Source organism: Colletotrichum costaricense, assembly GCF_030867565.1.
Source record: "Colletotrichum costaricense strain IMI 309622 chromosome Unknown Scaffold_19.1, whole genome shotgun sequence".
In the NCBI taxonomy this organism is placed as follows: Eukaryota; Fungi; Ascomycota; class Sordariomycetes; order Glomerellales; family Glomerellaceae; genus Colletotrichum; species Colletotrichum costaricense.
In genome coordinates, this window is record NW_026848248.1 from 728,193 (window position 1) to 747,219 (window position 19,027).

At 53.5% G+C, this 19,027-nt stretch overlaps 5 protein-coding genes across 5 annotated transcripts; 4 read left to right on the forward strand and 1 right to left on the reverse strand.

Annotated features, from left to right (window-relative positions):
- Positions 1–2,718: 2,718 nt before the first annotated feature.
- Positions 2,719–3,314, forward strand: CCOS01_14083 (uncharacterized protein; the record flags this gene model as incomplete). The annotated part of the gene is made up of 2 exons (XM_060462227.1): positions 2,719–2,828; positions 2,945–3,314. 2 exons carry the CDS (start codon positions 2,719–2,721, stop codon positions 3,312–3,314), a joined length of 480 nt encoding a protein of 159 aa, XP_060307323.1.
- A 2,796-nt stretch (positions 3,315–6,110) lies between these two features.
- CCOS01_14084 (cytidine and deoxycytidylate deaminase zinc-binding region) lies at positions 6,111–7,468 on the forward strand (the record flags this gene model as incomplete). Its single annotated transcript, XM_060462228.1, has 2 exons — positions 6,111–6,364; positions 6,412–7,468. 2 exons carry the CDS (start codon positions 6,111–6,113, stop codon positions 7,466–7,468), a joined length of 1,311 nt encoding a protein of 436 aa, XP_060307324.1.
- Positions 7,469–8,428: 960 nt separating this feature from the next.
- Positions 8,429–9,903, forward strand: CCOS01_14085 (uncharacterized protein; the record flags this gene model as incomplete). Its single annotated transcript, XM_060462229.1, has 3 exons — positions 8,429–8,771; positions 8,853–9,372; positions 9,504–9,903. The coding sequence occupies 3 exons, from the start codon at positions 8,429–8,431 to the stop codon at positions 9,901–9,903; spliced, it is 1,263 nt and encodes a 420-aa protein (XP_060307325.1).
- Positions 9,904–12,362: 2,459 nt separating this feature from the next.
- CCOS01_14086 (sodium/hydrogen exchanger family protein) lies at positions 12,363–14,379 on the forward strand (the record flags this gene model as incomplete). Its single annotated transcript, XM_060462230.1, has 3 exons — positions 12,363–12,480; positions 12,635–13,785; positions 13,849–14,379. 3 exons carry the CDS (start codon positions 12,363–12,365, stop codon positions 14,377–14,379), a joined length of 1,800 nt encoding a protein of 599 aa, XP_060307326.1.
- Positions 14,380–16,214: 1,835 nt separating this feature from the next.
- CCOS01_14087 (uncharacterized protein) lies at positions 16,215–16,631 on the reverse strand (the record flags this gene model as incomplete). Its single annotated transcript, XM_060462231.1, has 1 exon — positions 16,215–16,631. The coding sequence occupies one exon, from the start codon at positions 16,629–16,631 to the stop codon at positions 16,215–16,217; it is 417 nt and encodes a 138-aa protein (XP_060307327.1).
- Between the last annotated feature and the right edge of the window lie 2,396 nt (positions 16,632–19,027).

Below are 19,027 nucleotides of genomic sequence, written 5' to 3' on the forward strand. Positions count from 1 at the left end.
CATGCTCGGTGACCGGTCGCCGATGTGCCCTTTCCAGCGATCCAGGGTGCATTTCGTTTTGGCAAGGTACCCCCGTCTGCGACCCTGTCGAGCCTCTCCTGGCACCGGAGCCCTGGGATGCTAGACCCGTGGCGGCGCGGGATGGTGCTTTTTTTTCTTCTTCTCTCTAATATTTGGGGGAGGGTATGTATTTTTTTTTTTTTTTAAATCGTCCTTCCATTCTACAAGGGGAGTTGGAGATTTGATTTCGGGGTTTGGGGAAAGAGAGAGGGCGGCGGCGCGTATCCATACCTTCCAGCCATCCATTCGCACCCGGCGGCGGGTCGCATCTTTCAAACGGAGCAGTCTAAGCGCTTGACGTGCCCTCTCTTTCTTCCATGTCTGGTACGTTGTGTTCTGCCTCTGTCTCTCGATCTCGATACCTGTCTGCCAGCCCAACGGTTCGGTACACGCAACGAGACGGAAAACGGGGGGGAGGCCCAAACCGGGCGACGTGGACGTGCCGTATGGCCCTGCGTCTGTGCCCGAGCGAACGGGACGTGCGAAAGAGCAAGAGTGGTTGAGAACTTGAGAAGCGAACGGGAAAGAACTGATTTCCAAAGTGGACTCACTCTTTCCAAAGGTGAGGTGACATGACGGTTCAAGGCAGCCGCGCGCGCCCTATCCTAGGCCATCGTACCTTCCCGTCCGTTTGGCAGGGCTCACGAACGAGATTGACAGCATTCCATTTCCCACCTTTCCTGAGGTCATTTCACGTGTTTTTTTCCCTTCTATCCTTCTACGTCTCCATCGAGGATTCTTAGTCACCCAAATTGTCCTGGGCAATATGTCGGTCCCTTTACGGATACTTATCCATCCAACGCATGATTTCTGCTGTTGGTTTTCTGATGGGGAAAATACAATACGGCCGAGCTCAAAGGCCCCGGGCGACTCGAGACCTGGGTGTTAACAGAGAAACCTGAGGAAGAAAAAAGGCTGGGCATCATTTCCAGAACCCCCTATACCTATTTCTGGCCTGAGGTAAACGGTTCGAGTTTCTAGGTGCAAGGTCGTCTGCCAGAGCTTACGTTGTCAAAATTGCAACGCCAACAAACAGAGCTCATTATTTCTGCCTTTCTATTGCTGGACGTACGTGTCCACGGTCTGTTTTACCTCACCTTACTCTGGACTCGGGAGCTCGCTCCCCGGGTACGCTACCTATTGGTGTCTTGGTCCAATGCCAGAAGCCCATCCGCCCACGCCCTCGGTCTTGTCCCATGTCCATGTCCCACGTCAATCTTCCGTCCGCCAAGTTTAAAGCCATTCATGCCTATCCAAAGCTACTATTCGTACAAGTTCAAGCTCAGGCTTAGGCTCAAGCTCAACCTGGGCCTGGACCTGGACAGGAGTCCTGACAATCGCCGTCTGGCCATGGACCATGGATTGGGAATTGTCCAGCACAGCGGGTTGAGAGAGAGCCACATACGTTTCCGTGCACCAGCACAGCCCGTTACAGTACAGCAAAAAAAAAGAACCTCAACAAACACAAACCCTCCGTCCCGTCGTCCAAAATTAAATCCCCAAACACCGTCATGACGGCCGGCCCCATCCTTTGCGTCTCCCCGTATGTCTGGGTCCTGCCCTCCGTGTCGCCGTGCTCCATCCTCCATGCTCGTCTGGTCCGCCCGGTCTGTGTGCGTGTACCGTGTTGCCCGTGAGCATACCTGACCTTAACTCCGTGGGTGATGTTATTCCTGCAGACATGGAAAGTCGAGGAGAAGAAAAAGTGCCCGTAATACGGACAATGTAACTCGGACAGCCAAGTCCCACGTCAGTTCTTTCCTGCTTCTCACCGTTCCGCTCGCTCAGCGCTTGGGTGCTGTACGAGGTGTGGCCTGCCTGGCCTGGCCTGGCTTTGCTTTGCTGCGCTTCGCTCACCGGGCTTGTCGGAGATACCCCGTCGATCCGTTCTGCCCTTTCCACTTCCCTTCCCACCCAAATGTTTCACGACTCAGATGTCCATAGTAATCGGCCGCCAAGTCCCCTCCTGAATCAACTTGTGCCGGCACCAGAGCTATTCTACAACCATCCCATCTTTCTCAAGCATTCCAGCTCTCAGCCAAGCCAACTGGAATAGACCACTCACATCAGCCCTCGCCAACACGCCTTCGACACTTGCCCAAAGCTTATCCTTGCGGTTGATCGCCTTGTTCCATTTCTAGGTGACCACGTACCTAGCTTTGATAGCCCCTTTTCGAGGTTACCTCTCTCGATTATTTCTTGCTGAATGAGTAGGTACTATCCAATAGTGGGTGTAGCAACAGGTATCCCTCCGATGTGCTGCAACAAGTCTCCGGCGGCGCTCAACAAGGCGTCTCCGAGAAGGGTGCACAGCATGATTTGACACACACCATCTCCAGGGTCGCGTGCCGGTGATGGTCATTACATATTCTGTTGGCGTTGCAACAACTCACCTAGCGCTTGGGCTGACCTTCTGTCGGAATCACCCCGAAGTCCGGAGGCTGGAAAAGGAACCTCCACGCCCCCGGAGATCCGCTCCCACCAAGGATCCGCTGCGCTCCTGGCGAACCTGTGAACCCCTCACGGAACCCCTACCAGTTGTTCGATATGTTGTGGGGATGCCAGGGCTGCATTTGAGTCTTGACAGCAAGCATTCTGTCACTGCCAAACACCAGCCAGCCCGATCTTCCTAGACATTTCTACAAAGAAAGATGGCTCATGATGCTCATTTTCACTCAGGTCTGGGCGGTGATGTCACCCATATGCCCTTCGAGCACATTGAGATCTTGCCCCTGTGAAACGGAAAAGCCCATGGTAAGCCCGATTTTGTACATACACAAAACAACCTGCAGAATGGCGGGATAGTGATCCGTATGTCCCGCCAAAGTCTGAGGGCGCCATGTCATCGTTCTCGGGGCGAGTGAGGCTTCCACCCAACGCCCAGTCATCCCGCCATGCCAATGACCACTGGTAACTCAACCGCAGCGGCCAATCATCTTCAACAGTCCAGTTCGGAGGTTGCTTTTATGCTTCACGCCAGAAACAGGGACTGGGCATGGATGACGAAGGAGGAATTTGGCGTGGTACCCCCACTCCAAGACTCTTTTGCAGAAGGTTCTCCTGTTACACTGCAGGATGCGGGCTGCAGCAAAGACATTTGTGACTTCTCAGCTCCCATATCTCTAGTGTGTAGGGGAGGGTTGGCAATTCCAGGTGCTCCAGACGCCGGCGGCGCGGCCCTCATTCGCACTCCTCGTTTCTGCTATTGCCGCCGCGCCGCCACTCTGTGGTCTCCACCAGGTGTCGAAGTTTAGGCGTTATTAGTCTCTGGTAGTCTATTCCGCTTCTGCTGCTGACCCCGCATGCATCGTGAGGGGTTCGCGGCAGGGTTTGCCGTTCGCTTTCTAGAAGCCCACTGTCATGGCCACCTCAACGACAATCAAGGGACCAACTGCTCCGTCGCAGATGCATTCTCGCCAAGATGTCAAGGAACGCTTGCTGGATCTGCGATGGCGAAAGCGTCATTTGAAGCGTAGTGCGGAGAGGAGATACGGCCGACACGCATTGCGACTGCGACCTTGCAAGAGCGTTTAGCGATGGGTATGACTTGCAGTCGCGGCCGGCGGGGGCCGGCCACGAGGGCGTGCCGTCATCGGAGATTGGGAAATAGGCGATGGGCCCTTCACACATGGGGTCGAGTTACCGTTGGGCGATTGCATTTCTAATTCAGATGCGGCACCTTTGAGAGAGAACACAGTCTGGCTTGTGAGACTCGTTCTGCCACGGACCAAATGTTGATAACCAATGAGATGATCCATGATTGAGGCATGTTGGCACGGAGGATGAGAGCCGAAAAGTCGACTTGTCTACCCCTCTTGGCTTGCTCAGGCGTTATGAGACAGTGCACTGCGAAAAGAACCAACCAAAACTACAGAATTAGAAGCTTATCTCTGTTGAAAGAGCTCAACCGGGGGTATGGAATGTGTGGACTTACCTCTAAGGAACCATCGTTTAAGAGAGGTGAGGCCCGACCGGTGAGTGTTTTTGGTGAGGTGAGGTAAGGTGAGGTTTTGTCTTGCTTCGCGTTGTTCATCCTGATGGGTCTGTAAGAGGTATTCGGTTAGTTTCAGTGGTGGAAGTGCTTCTCCCTAGTCGCCTCTTGCCTCTCACGTTCCATGCCTTCTCCAGTCTTCTCCAGCTCCTTCTCCAGTCGCTGGGTATTTTGCTTCAGTCGATCCCCTCCTCCCCATGGTTACAGATGTGATCTCCCTGGGCTTTCGCGCCTTCCCGCTCTTCTCTTGCCTCTTGATCTCTCCAGAGAAAGCACAACTCTAAGGGAAAGTATGAAAGTTGCCCAAACACTATGGACAAGAACGGGAGAGAAACTCCCTGGTGGTGATTGCCAAAGAGATTCTCCATGCAAATGCTAGGTATTCTTACAGTCGCCCCGCTCTTTACCCCCATGTCACGAATCTGGAAATACCTTAGACGTCGCAGGCACAATCCAAACGTCCCGTCGGCGAAGTGGTCACTGCTAGGACCGGACTGGCTACACCGAGGTGCGTGAGTAGCCTGTCACTTTATCGATAAGACCCTAGACCCCGCTAGCGGCTCTGCCTCTGCAACCCGATTCGACTAGGGGCTCTCTGTGCCTGACAACGCCTGGCCTACTGGGATCCAGTCTGTCAAATAGATCGCCAAATTTTCTGATGCTTCACTTCGGTCCCCTCCGTTCGATACCACAGCTCAAACCACTTCCAGATCCGGATCCTCTTGGCCTCCAGCTACACTATCCATTAAACAACGACGCCATCTAATCCGATAGGGCTTCTTTCCTCTGTTCTCGTTTCTTTGTTTGGTCCCAAATCTGGACCCTGCTGTTTCAGGACCCGGCAGAACATTGATCTTCAAGTCTTTGGGTTACATCCGTCTTGAATTCATCTATAGATGGAAAGCTGAGGCTGAGACTGATACCAACGCTGAGACTCTCCGAACGAGATATTTGGACCCGCCAATCAGCGGTTTCAATAATATCTGGCGCATTTTCAGATATCTTGGCAAATATCGTTGCACCTCAACTTGCCTCCTGAATCGACGGAAGGCTTTGTGCGCCGCACACAATCTTTCTAGAGAAGTGACCGAGAATCAAGTTTGTCTACAAGGCTGCAAAAGAGTCAAAGGACGGAAGGAGATAAACAAAGCAGCTCGGGGCTGGAAGTGAACAGGATCTGATCTGAGGCAAGAGCAGAAGAGCAGCTGAAGGTGCAGGTCGGGTGCCTTCCTTTCCGCGCCTTCCAGGTCAGCGTCCTGGGTCACAATTTCATTCGTCCTGGCTCTGCCTTCCAAAGTAGCTTCCTGAGGCAGTGTGGGCCCCATCATCAAGTTGCTTCTCGTGACTTCCTTCCACTGGGTTCTGCTTCAAGGTACTACATGAGTGCACCTCACTTTGGACCAAAAGCAACTTCGCAGCCTCCTTCATCTCGTCCCTACCAACTGCGGTAATTGCGCTGGCCTGTCGTTCCCTTACAGAATTATCCAGCCCTCACAGCACGGAGGAAGGGGGGTAGAACAGCTGGTGATCGAGGACACGACGCCATATCTCTCTTTCTCAAGAAGGAACTAGGTGTGCCACCTACATCAACCGTCGGTCGCACAAGGACTTGACTGGAAATCTTCTCTGGTCATCATTCTGTTTTCTTGACTGCTCGGCAAACTCTCCGCTACGTCCGATCTTGACCCTGTTTGACAACGTCAAAGCCAAACGAGCCGCATCAGATTCCAGCAGCAAACCTTTGATGACAGGCTTCTGACTGGACTCTTCACCCAAGGCACTACATTACTCCTCAGGAAACCATCGTGGAGCTACTTCAGTCGTCCTGTCGTCTGTTGATCCACACTTCGCTCACAGCACGCCACAGCGGTACACGGCAGCTATCTCCGTAGCCCTCTCTGTCGGTCGTCCTGTGCCTCGGAAGGCCGAAGTCGAGATACGATAACTTTCTTGTTGAAGTGAGTCACGGCTTTGGCGTGACGCACCCCCATCTATACCGACTAAAACACCAGTTCCTGCTTTTTCGGCCCAAATCTTGGAAGGGAGATCACCAGTCAAGATGCTCGCTGTCGGACGCGCCTCGCTGCCGGCTATGGCCTCTGATAGGCCTGACGATCAATCTGAGGAAAAGATCGAGCACACTGGACCTGATGTCATCCAGCCCCATGCTCTCATCGACCACCTGCTTCCACAACAACTTGGCCGAGGAGTGCTTATTCCTCTGAAGACGACTTTGGAAATCCGACAAGACCACACCATTGTTCAGGCTTTGATCACGAGGGCTCCATCTACGTCTACTAACAATGTCGTCAAGTGAGTAGCAGTCATCACGTTTCTATCACATACTAACCTGACTCTAGTCTGATCCGCTCGATGCTCCCTGAAGGCGTGGCTAACAACTTGCCTCACTTGCGAAGATGTGCGAAGCCAGCGGATATCCCGGCTCATCTCAAAACACAGTTCATGAACGACTCCCCCGAAGGCCGCCAAGTCCACACGGGTAAATCCACCTGGATCTACATCATGCTTGGTGAAGAGAAAGACTTCGATAAGCACGACTTGGTCGCAAAGCTGGGAGCCATCGAAGGAATGGATGAGAGCGTCTTCCTCACCAAGATTCCGATTCCCATGGTACCGCCTACTTCTCAGGTGCAGGCAGCTATGTGGACCTCGCAGTTCTGGCCTACGGTGTATAGAAAGAACAACCCTCTTGGACCGCACCCTAGCATGGTGGGACGATCAACGGAAACCATCAAGGATGAGACATCTCTGTGGATGACCTTGGCCCATCGTGTCGCCTTCCAGGCAAAGAAGGCGGGTATCGGTGAACCCATGGGTGCCGTCATCGTCCAGCGCGAAGGGGGAAAATCCCACCTCGTAGCGGTTGCCGGAGATGCTCGTTGGCACCAGGAGCCCAATAGAAGCGGTACCGGCAACCCCATGGGTCACTGCGTGCTCAGAGCTATCAGCATGGTGGCGCAGAAGCTTGTGCGACACGAGAGACGTGCAGCCGGCCGCTCCCACGTGCCGGCTATCCTTGAATACGACACTTTTCAAGATCTTCCGCTCTTGGAAGACGAGCTTACGGTCCATGAAGACGAGCATCCCAACGCGGACGGCTACCTGTGCCACGGTATGGAGATGTACCTAACTCACGAGCCTTGCGTCCAATGCTCGATGGCTATCCTTCACTCGCGGATGGGCAAGGTCGTCTTCGCTCAACGCATGCCACTTACTGGGGGCATGTGCTCGGAAGATCGAGGACATGGCCATCCCGAGCTGGAGAACTGCGGTGGAGGCGAGGGTCTTGGCCTCTTCTGGAGACGTGAGCTGAACTGGAGCTTGTTGGCGTGGGAGTGGGAATCGAGCGACTGCGTGGGACCTTTGCCGCCGGTTGATCACAGAGTCCATGCTTAGTCCCCATGGGACTTTACGACGATACCTTGGTGCTTATGGTCGGGAAACCGGCCTAGGCCAGAACAGTCTTTGTGTGCCGGGATGCCAACGATTGTGGAAGTTGACGGTAGTCTCGATGCATTAGTATCGATACACCCTGTACCCCAAGCTCTGAGGCAGCTGGTAGGCGGCTTTTGCGCTTTACATTTTACCTACTGTATTTGGTTGAGAAATTGGTTGGAAGGGCTAGCAGAGGGTTTAGATAGTCCTTTCAGCTCCCGTGGAATGTCTGACGGGATGAGGGAGATTCGAGAGTCGTGTGACGGTAGGCTGGTCAGGAATTATACCCATGCTGTCTCATTTGTAGCAGACGGCAACTTTAGCAATGCCCAAGCAACTTATATCAAGTCTTCATCGTCCATAGTTGCTGTGATGAGCAGTGGTTGAGGGAAGATATACCCCTTCACTCTCTAAAATCCCAGAGTCACATAAGAACAACCGCTGGGAAAGAGTTCCAGCTGATATAAGACCCGCATCCAAGTGGTATTGGCTGCAGCCTGCACTCACTTGCCCTACAAAAGTAATACAAGTAAATACAGAATAAGGTAGGTAATAGCACGGTGTGTGCTTAGGTACAGAGTCAGACTGCGCTAAGGGTCGGCAAGCTTTACAGCGGTCGTGCTTCCTGCGGGGAAGAGATGCGCCTTATCTTATCGGCGCGCCTAGTGAGAAAGGCCCGCACTGGAAGAACTGATCCATACTCTCATCCATTGAAGTGGTCCCCTCGTCACCAGCCCTTGCCGCAATCTTCACTCTTTTCCCGTTACATGTTTCGGCATGCGCCCACGAACAAAGGCAACCGCTGAGGAAACGGCCCTGGAACTGCAGCTTTCGAGACCCTTCTAGCCACCAGCATGAGTCGCCTTTGACTCTCTTGAACTACGCGACACCAACCAGGTAGCTTTGTAACGACCACGACATATGCGCTCGCGACTTCAAGCTCTTTGGACAAAAGCTGTGGACGAACTTCATCCCCGAGCTTCTGTAAGCTGTCGCCTTCTCTCATCGGTACTTTTAAGACGACGAAACGCCACGACCTGGCGAGGCAGACCGGGCGACATCCGCAACGGCTGCCGTGACACCCTACAGCTTCACGCAAGCTTCCTGAACGAGCGCGTCGACATGCCTGCGGACAAATCGAGGAAGCGCAAGGCGGACAAGGACCTGCAGAGATACTACGCTGTGCGTGTCGGTCTCCGGCCAGGTGTATATTTGACTTGGCTCGAATGCCAGAAGCAGACTGCTCATCAAAAAGGAGCAATATGTATGTGAAGATAACTGACCATACCACTGTGGAGTTTGGAGGCCTTCTTGACCGGTGCGACTGACAGAGGCTGCTTTCTAGACAAGTCTTTCTTCACACGCGAAGAGGCTCAGGCTTTTGTGGAAGGAAAGTTCGTACCAGCGCCAGCCGGGGAAAAGCCCGCTCCTCCGAGATACTATGCCGTCGCGCGTGGTCATTTCACGGGCATCTTCGTCAACGACTGGGATACGGTTTCCCTAGCGATCAAGGATGCCAAAGGGCCTAAATATAAGAGATTCGACACATACACCGGCGCGTTGGAGTTCATTAGGGAATGGGGCAATGAGGAAACGATTGCCGGTGCTGAGGCCGGCGCCCTGAATGCGGGTATCAAGGTTCTGCCGAGGAAGCCAGCCACCAGCGCCGCAACGAAGGCCACGAAGGTGAAGAAGGAGAACGATGATGGGGTGGAGGAGGAGATGGAGAAGGAATCTGAAGACGATTCCGTGAAACCGGAGGTACTGAACTTGCCGCAAATCTATATCGACGGAGCTACGGCGGGCAACGGTACTCCCTCTGCCAGGGGCGGCGTAGGCGTCTACTTCGGACCCAACGATGCAAGGTAAGCAGGTCCTCAACTACATCTTGCCTTCCTCCGCCATGTTCATTCTCAAACAAAGTCGAGGTGATGTAGTTCTCCTACATCTTTTCCTCAACAGGCCAGAGGCAGCGGACTGACCCAGACGCATTTAGGAACATATCTGAACCCCTCGAAGGTGAACCACAAACGAATCAGCGAGCAGAACTTACCGCCGTCCTTCGAGCACTCGAGTACACCTCGGTCACGCAGGATGTCCAAATCTGGACGGATAGCGCATACGCAAAGAACTGCGTCACTCGCGACTGCAAGAAGTGGATGGCCAACGGCTGGAAGACTTGGAAAGGATCCGTCAAAAACCAGGACTTGATCAAGGCAATAATCGATCATCTCAACAGACGAGAGGCTGCAGGGACAATAACGAGCATCGACTGGGTGAAGGCTCACACCACAAAGGAAGACCCAACATCTGTAGGCAACAGGGCTGCGGATGAGCTCGCCACGGCCGGTGCAAGAAAGACTTTGCCAACGAAGTCAAGAAGAAAGCTCAAGTGAGGCAGCACTGATAGGCTCGAAATTAGAGTCGGATGAGGATGATTATGATCCTGCAAAGCACGCGTAAGTCATGTTACGATGTGCCGGCTTGGTAGCGATAGCATAGGATACGATGTGTCAGTAAGTCGGAGGGGTCAACAGAAGGCGACCTTGCGCGCCAATCGACGATACCCGGACAAAGCTCCGACCCCTCGCACTACGGGTCTGCAGCAGCGATGCGGGCGATGTTGAATATTGCCATACTTGTGAAGGGTCGTTGACTTGATGTGACGGTCATGTCAAAGGGGCGTTTCGGGCGCATGCGGCTACGGTTGATTGCATGGTGACGATTCTGCTTGTGTCAATATCCCCATCTTCTTAAGACTTTTCTCAGCCTTTGATCCTGTAATTATGTTTCAATGGCGGATCGTATATCTGGTATTGTTGTGGTCCACCAAAAGATGTTTACGGTACAGACCTGGAGGCGTACTATGCATGCAAGAAGACCATTAACGAATGTTTTGTTTCGTGGCGGAAGTCGAATGACAGGGGCAAGTGTCTAACGGATGTTTTATTCAACTGTTCTGTTTTCCGTTTCTGCTTTTTTTAAGTAGTTTTATGTCCCAGATACGGCAGATATCCATCCTCGGCTGATTTTCATCCCCTCTCGACCAAGTTCCCTCCCTCTCCTAGACACTCAAACGTGCCACCGACGTTGGATTACCTACGAATAGTATCTCTGTCTCATTACGTAGGATTTTCTGCCTTCTCCAAGGGCAGAATATCTTTATCTTTGGGAACCCTTTTTTCTCTCCCTCTCCCGTTGCTTCCGCGGCAGGCCGGCGCGAATGTGATGGTCTTGGAAAAAACACTTTTTGTCTCATAAGCATGGTGGCGGTTTATGAGACCATACTAAACTCGTGGCTCTACCTATGTGTGCGCGCGCGCGTGTGTCTGTTTTTCTGCCTAGAGCTAATGTGATTCGGGTATTCTTTTCGTTACTCTGTGGTGTCTCTCTCCCTCTCTACGCCCCCCACGTTGTCGTTTCTGTGGGCGTTTGTGGATTGCTGGCGAGGTTCTTGAGGCTGGAGAATATGGGTTTAGAGACAAGAGGGCGAGAGAGGGGAGAGCGCCTGGGGGGAAGGGAACGGAAGGTAAGGCGCAGAAGGGATCTAGATTCTTGGCACCGGCTTGAAGTCCCGAGAAACTATCTAATTAGTTTACTTGTCACCTTGTTGCACTTGTTCAATAACAGTCTTGTAGGGCCAGGAAGGCATCGTTTCCCGTCGACTAGAAAGAGACTCGAAGAGATATTTTGCAAGATATAACTTGGGTCAACTTGGTCTCTGGGCATCACACGAGATCCGGTCTTGCTAACCAGAAGCACAAAAAAGCGCCGTTTAAGCTTGTATATTTAAGATAGTTTGTCACTATTCAGGAAGGCAGGAAATGTCCAGCGCATAGGACGTGCCTCTCCTCCCCATTCTGTGCAAAACAGCTGCACTCTGCGTACCCCACATCATCGCAAATCTGAGCGTCCATCATCTCACTCTAATACTTACTTTCCAAGAGCCATACCTCATCGGGTCAAACACATACCCTAGGTATCCTAGCAGGGGACCAGGGACACCCCTCCTTCCCGCTTCGCCAAACCAGCGGTGATGATAAAAAAACAAGGGCCGGGCTACAGCTCGGCGGCGTTCGCCCCGATATCTAAAAACCATAGCACTTGCATTGGATCCTCGCCGAGCCGCCACCTTTCTTTTTTCACTTCAACCTCTCTTCCCCTTACATCGCGACCTTCCTCACCCAAGACTTCCCACACGGCCTACGTATTCACTCGGCCGCCCGCATCTGCGCACCGCATTCGGAACCCATTGGGCAGACAGAAGCTCAAGACCCCCCCAGAACCGCAAAGGCGTGCAGACCGCCATCTCTTGGTAGCAGAGAGAAGATCCAAAGAAGCAACCATCATCGCCACGAAAGTTGTTGATCCTGTCTGGCCTCCCAATGACAGCCAGCCACGCAAGCGCCGCAACTCTTCTCCTCGTCCACGACGCTTCGAACCCCGCGATTCGATAACAATCTTCTATCTGCTGTTGGCTAGAATAAACTGCACCTCGGATCGTACCGCACGAAAACCTAGGTATTGGTTCCGGCCTCCTTCGGATCCGAAATCAGAAGAACCTTCTTATCCGTAAGGCGCGCGCTCTCTGTATCGCCATACCTGTCGTTTTGTGTTACCGAGAGATAACCCGCCACTTTTCGTGATTCAAAAACTTGGCGAACCGGGCCCTAGTCGCATTTCCGTGCGCATTCATTGGATCATCTCACCTACGAGATCGCGGGGCCTACAACGCAAACTTGCACGAAGTGTGGAGGCTTCCAAGCTTTGCAAGCCCGACTAGACACCTTGGCGAAAGCTTGAGTAATTCTCGACTTTTGGAAGCAGATCTCACATTCAAGAAAGGCCGCCCGAGATGCCTACCCTCGCGCTCACAAACTTCAATATCCTCGTAGGCTTGTTAGGTGGCTGGATCTCGCTGTTCGGCCTGGTCTCATACTTATGCAAGGAGAACTACTACCTCTCCGAAGCTCGTAAGTCCCACCGCTGTTCACGTGTTTCGCAGCCCAATGGACCCTCAATGGTGAATATGGTGTCAAGGGTCGCAGTAGATGCGCCTAGATCGCCATGCAGGACATCACTTTCTCGATTCGTCTTGCAGTCAAGCGGCTAACCCAAAAACCCCAGTGATATCCCTCCTCGCGGGCGTGGCCTTCTCTCCTCCTGCAGCAAACCTCATCAGACCGCTGGAATATGCCGGCACGGAAGAGGATGTCGAGAGCGTCACCCTCGCCTTCTCACGCCTCGTCCTCGGCGTCCAGCTCGTCCTCGCCGGCGTTCAGCTGCCCAGCAGGTATCTCCGCACGCAGTGGAAGCCCATGGCCCTGCTGGTCGGCCCCGTCATGACCTGCATGTGGCTCGCAACGTCTCTCCTCGTCTGGGCCCTGGTGCCGCATATCCCCTTTTTGCACGCCCTCGCCGTCGGCGCCTGCGTGACGCCCACGGATCCGGTGCTGTCCAACGTCATCGTCAAGGGCCGCTTCGCAGACCACAACATACCCACGGAGCTCCAGAATCTCATCATCAGCGAGTCCGGCGCCAATGATGGGCTGGGATACCCCTTTCTGTTCTTCGCCTTGTACCTAATCAAGTACATTGGTGACGGCGGCAAGCAGGTCTCTGGAGGCGCCGGCTTGGCGATGGGGTTGTGGTTCGGTGAAACCTGGGGCTATACCATCATCCTCAGCGTCATCTACGGTGCCGTTGTGGGATGGCTCGCAAAGACGCTGCTCAGATGGGCCGAGAAGCGCAAATATGTTGACAGGGAGAGCTTCCTGGTCTTTGCAATCTCCCTGGCGCTCTTCATCGTCGGAACGTGCGGTATGATTGGCAGCGATGACGTGCTCGCGTGCTTCATCGCCGGCAACGCTTTTACGTGGGACGATTGGTTCCGCTTGGAAACCGAAGACGACTCCTTCCAGCCAACGATTGATATGCTCTTGAACGTCACCATCTTCATGTGGTACGGTGCCGTCATCCCGTGGAACGAGTTCCTTCACAACAACGTGATTCCCATCTACCGTCTCATCCCACTCGGCATCTTGGTATTGATTTTGCGGCGCCTACCCTTCGTCTTCGCCATCCACCGCTTCATACCCCAGATCGAGGAGGTGAAGCAAGCCATCTTCGTGGGCTTCTTCGGCCCCATTGGAGTGTCGGCCATCTTTTACCTCTACGTCACAGTCGAGTTTCTGCACACGCTAAACGAGGGCGATGAACCTCGTTCAGATGTCGCTCACCTACCCGAGATAGTCAGAGTCGTCGTCTGGTTCCTCGCAGTCTGTAGTATAGTAAGTGACGCACTTCCAAATCGTCGAGAACTAAAATGAAGTTTCAAATAGGTGGTACACGGGCTGAGCATCCCGCTCGGCAAGCTCGGCTACTACGCTCCACGCTCGCTCTCTAGAGGCATATCTTTCATGAGCGGCGAAGGCGACGGCGAGGGTCCCGAGGCCACTCGACCTTCGTTCCGCATTCGTGGCAGAGTACTGTATCCCTTTGGCCGTTCACGATCCCAAGGTATCGAAGCAGCGACAGGCTCGGGCTACGATACCGAGTCGCGAGTGCAGTCACAGTCACAACCCCAATCCGACGTGGAAGGAGCCAATAGGCCCATCTACAGAATCGGCGGCTCAGTCATCCCTCCGCAGCCTGCGGGCGCGGACGAGCCGGGTGCGGCCCCTCCTTGGACGAAGCGGACCGATCAACCGGAGCAGCAGAAACGTTCAGGCCCCGAAGACGGAGAACGCGTTAACGGTTCTCAGACAAAGGTGGCTGATGAGCAACAGCAGGTGCAGACGCCACCGCCACCACCAGAGCTCCCAAGTCGTACAATCCGGTTTCCGGACGAGACACCCGCAGCACCTCGGTGATTTGCAGAAGGACAAAAACCCCGTGAGGCAGAAGATTTCGCGTGATGCAGAACTGTTTTTCTGCAACTTCAAAAGCCTTCTTTTGACTTAGAAGTGAGACAATCAGCCCACGCGGCGGACAGAATTCCGGATTACCAGCCGGTGTCAAATTCCCATGTCTCTTGGGGGATACCTACTCTCAGGAAAGCAAAAGGAAAGGATATGGAAGACGAATCCATGGTTAGTTGGCCTTTCAAGTGACACTTGTCCAATCTTTGATCGTAGAGAATATGTTGTAGATAGAACTTGGATAGAACCGGCTAGAATACCCGTGATTAGGTAGACGTCTAATTGAAGTGGAAGATTGCCACTCGGTATTCGCTCGGTCCACCATTTGCGATTTTTACGCACACATACACATGCACACACACGCACACATCGGAGTCGCCTAGTTGTGCCTAGGTACCTTATAGTTGTTGCCCGCACCTAGACCAAGTTCTGGTGGTATGAGGCCCATCGTTGATTGGTGCTCTTGGGGTTGGTAGCTGGTCTCTAGGCTGGGGGAGACTAGGTTACCGCCGCTGGCTGCAGTCCAGGTGATGTCTAGTACGTTTCGATCAAAGGTCAGATGGAAAAACCAGCTTTATGCACAATTTAAGCCAAGTGCAAGGATTTTTACATAATGACTTTGTGCAACCCATACCCGACTTGGGAGAAGTACGCAGTACAGTCAATTCCTGCTTTGCGCAACCCGACCGGACCAAGAATGGTTGACACACGATTGCAAAAGGCTAACTAAACGTGAGGTGGTGAGGTGGCGAGGTGGTGGTATGGAGGCGTTTGTGCGAGATTCGGAGCGACGTCGGGGCTGAAGAATCAAGTGTCGCATCTCGATTTCCTAGATTCCTAGGAGGCTGGCAGGTTGGTTTGTTTAATCCCGCTCAGACGGCAAGGCTTAAGCTGGGCTGAGGTCCAGACTCGGACAGAAAGGAATTGATCGACTGGATGAATTGCTAGATTCCTTAGCTAGGAGAAAAGGATGGGTGGTAGCGACGGTGGTGGTATTGTTGGTGCAGATGTGAACGACCATCTGCGGGAAGGGTTGCATTCACCACCGGGTTCTGTTCCTGACGTTGAGGGAAGCGGGAGCCTATCAAAGGGCCGATGATTGACATCGGACGCAAGTAATGCGGCGGGCTGATATCGTGCCAACCCGTCTTCCGCCGGTTCTTGCGTCGGGATTACTCTAGGCGGCCAACGGTGGCTAGATTTGGCTTGCGTCGTAGGGTAGTAGCAGTTCGTTGCAATGACTAACTAACTGATGTTGCAGACAATCACTGTCTTGCATTTCAACGAGTAATTCCAAAGATGGGCCAATGAAGCTAGGCTATTTCCCGGTGACAAGGTAAGAAAAAGAGCTTGCCTCTGGACGGTGGAATAGAAATCGGACGGTTTTTGGAAAGCCGAGTAGCCTCTCCTTGGATATAATGGCCCGGCCAAGTTTAGGTTCAGGACACGCCGCAAAGTCGTACCGTCTCTTGTTGAGGGAGGTGCGTAGTAGTATCGATGCATAACAAGACCAAGTAAGATCCGCTCGGTCTTGGTGTCGATGCTTTAGGTTGGCCGGGAAGGAACCCAGGGCACAAACCTACGCAGTCCCGTTGTTCGAGAGGTAGGTACGGATACATGGGCCATTGCCTGCATTAGCTGTAGCAACAGGTAAGCGCTGACGTCCTGAGACGAGCCGAGCTGCGTGTTAAAGTCGATGACAAGAGTCTGTGAGAGAGTTAGTTTCCCGCGGCACCGGTCTGGGTCGGCGTAGCTTGGATCCAAAGGAGAGGATCAGGTTACTGTTTTCATCCAATGTGCGGGCACACGGTAAGTTGACCGCAGTGGCCACTGACCTGTCTTGGTAGTTCACATTGTGAGAAAGTGAGCAGAGACTCAAGGAGTCTCCCAGGGGTTGCCGTCCGCTGGGTATCACGAGACTTGGCCAAAAGCGTATTGTTGACTTGTGGGGAAGGCTCTAGGCAAAGAGACAAGAGACGCGTAGCAAAAGTCCGAACAAGAGCCAAGTCGTATCCGGACTTGGAAGAGGCCAGATTGCTCCGACACCGAGCAATCTGTTCCTTGTTGCCTGCAAGATGATGAGGACTGACGTTGATTGTTGATGAGGGGCGAGGCCAGAGTTGTAAAAGTGACGAGTGAGGTAAGCCTGGCGAGGCAAGGAAGGCGGCGGGACTGCAACTCTGTATCGCCGGTGCATTTGGCATCCTGGCGACGGGTCAGGGACCAGAGCCTGAGCCACCGGGAGTGGCCCAGGGTATCGAGTTGAGGGTTCAAGAACCTGGAAGCAACCTGGAAGGGGCCTTTTGGGCCTTGGGCCCTACCGGTATGAGAAACAGTGGAATTGGGGGGGAGCAGACCCGAGGAATGTGGCTCTATCTGGGCTGAAGTGGGTTTCGAGGCGGGCAGGCAGAATTGCTGCACAGGGTGATGTTCGTGACTTTGCTGTTGGTACTCCGTACACGTATCCGCGGACAGTAAGCAGACACTGGAACCACAGTAAGGCTAGTTAGGTAAGCGGCCAATGGAAGCGAAAGACCCAAAGGCTCATCTCGCAGAGCAATGTCATAATTTACCAGGTATCCGTCCTGCGTACCGGAGGGGCCATCCGCCATCGGGACGCGCGTGTTTTAGCTGCGCTGCCCTGCGCTGGCGTTGGGGGGGTTGATGTGCTGATGCCCTGGTTTGCTTATCAGTCCCCTCAGTCTCAGTCTTTTCGATGTAGGTGGATGGATGGTGGGTGGTACCGTGGTGGGAGGAGGTCGGTTGGTACGGCCAAGGGATCGGGCGACGCGGGATGTGAGTGAGAATGTCTCGAGAGTCGACGGGAAGAATGAAAACTTCTCACACTGTACTCAGGCTCTAGCAAGGAACCGTCGCGAGACAAGTGTATGATTGGCCAGGAAGTGGGTGGCTTGAGTGGACTCAGGGCACCGAGTGGAGCTTTCGGAGAGGACTGCCATCTGTCTTGGCGGCGCGTGGCGCAGGTGCCACACGGCGCGTTCGCGTAAGTCTTCCGCCGCAGACACACGGCCAATTAGATACCTGCACCTGCGATACGTACCTCTATTCTTCTCCCGTCGATGAGTTTTTTTGCGGGTCCCTCCTCAGCAATTTCCACGCCTCATCAACCAACCTTTTGCAACCTGGGACTTCACTGCACACTCACCTCAGTGTTAATCGACTATGTTCCTGCACCAACTTCCATTGCAATGAATAAATCTCTACCAATGCAGACGCAAGCTGAAAGGGGACAGTGGACATAGGCGAGTCTGTCTTTTTGCTGCGTTGTTCCCGGTCGAGGCAGGCTGGCAACCCAGGCATAGGCGCGCGCGCACGATGATGGATACCTTACAGATACGGGTGCTGAGATAGACGACAGACCAGACACTGATCTCCATTGGAGAGGAAACGTAGACGAGAGAAATAAAGGAAGAGCACAGGGCGTCAGTCAATTCCCGCTTCAGCAACAGCTCCAACTCCGAGCAGACGCACATACTCCGTACATGCAGATACATGCAGACCGGCAGGAGAGTTCGATGAATCTAGCGTGCTCAGTGTGCGGCTACCTCTACGAGTATCAGGCCCAAACGGGAAGCTTGAGCACTGGGCATCCAACGCCACAACGCCAGCTGCAAGTGCAGGACGCAAGACGCAAGACCAACTCTCTAGGATCCATCCATACGGATACATGGCATTCTCAGCAAAGTCGCACAGCCAATCTGGTTATCTCGTTCTCATTCCCATTGGCAGATGGATATCTGCCCGACGTCCCTTCCAACCCCCGAGTTGCAGCGCCATCTCCTCGTCCGTCCCTGCCATTTTCACTTGTACGTATTCACAGAGGATGGGAGACCACAGTGCCACATTATCTGAGGCAAGGTGTGATCGAGGAAGACGCTGCAAGATGAGAAAGAGAATGACAAGGCGCACACCACCATTTCTCAGCTCACCCCTCAGGTTGGCTCTGGCTCCCATCCACGCACAGCAAGCGAGCCCGTCTCGGAGAATGGGACGGCCTGATGGCGAACAAGCTTCAGACCGATCCTCATCGTATTCGTCCAGTCCCAAGATTGAGTGATATACGTGAACAACTGTCTACCTTGCCTACCGTAATTACACCTTTTCGCCGCAGCTTGCGTCAGGCTTTTCTGGACACCGGAATACCCAAGGAAGCCTGATAAGCCATCCATTGAAGCCAAGTATTCAAACGTGCCGTGTTCCCTCAGCTTGTACGCATACAAAGTACATTGATAAATGATCCAGCCACGCCTCTACTATCAGTTAAGACCTTGCCCGGGATAGGTAACTTACCTTCACCTTGCCTTACATGCTGCAACTTGGACACACACGGAAGCAGCACACACACACACACACACACACACGCCCACCCAAGGTACACATCACCAAACGATCAAAACTCGCCCGGTCCACAATTTGTTCCATTTCACCATCAACTGTGCTCTTTTCGTCGTTTCTGCGTCTGTGTCTACTGTTTACTCTACGTCTACCTCCCCTCTGTGTGCTGCAGTTGTATCTTGATGCCAGTGGCTCGGTGCTTACTCCGAGCACTGCAACCCTTGGGTATCATCTTGTGTCGCCT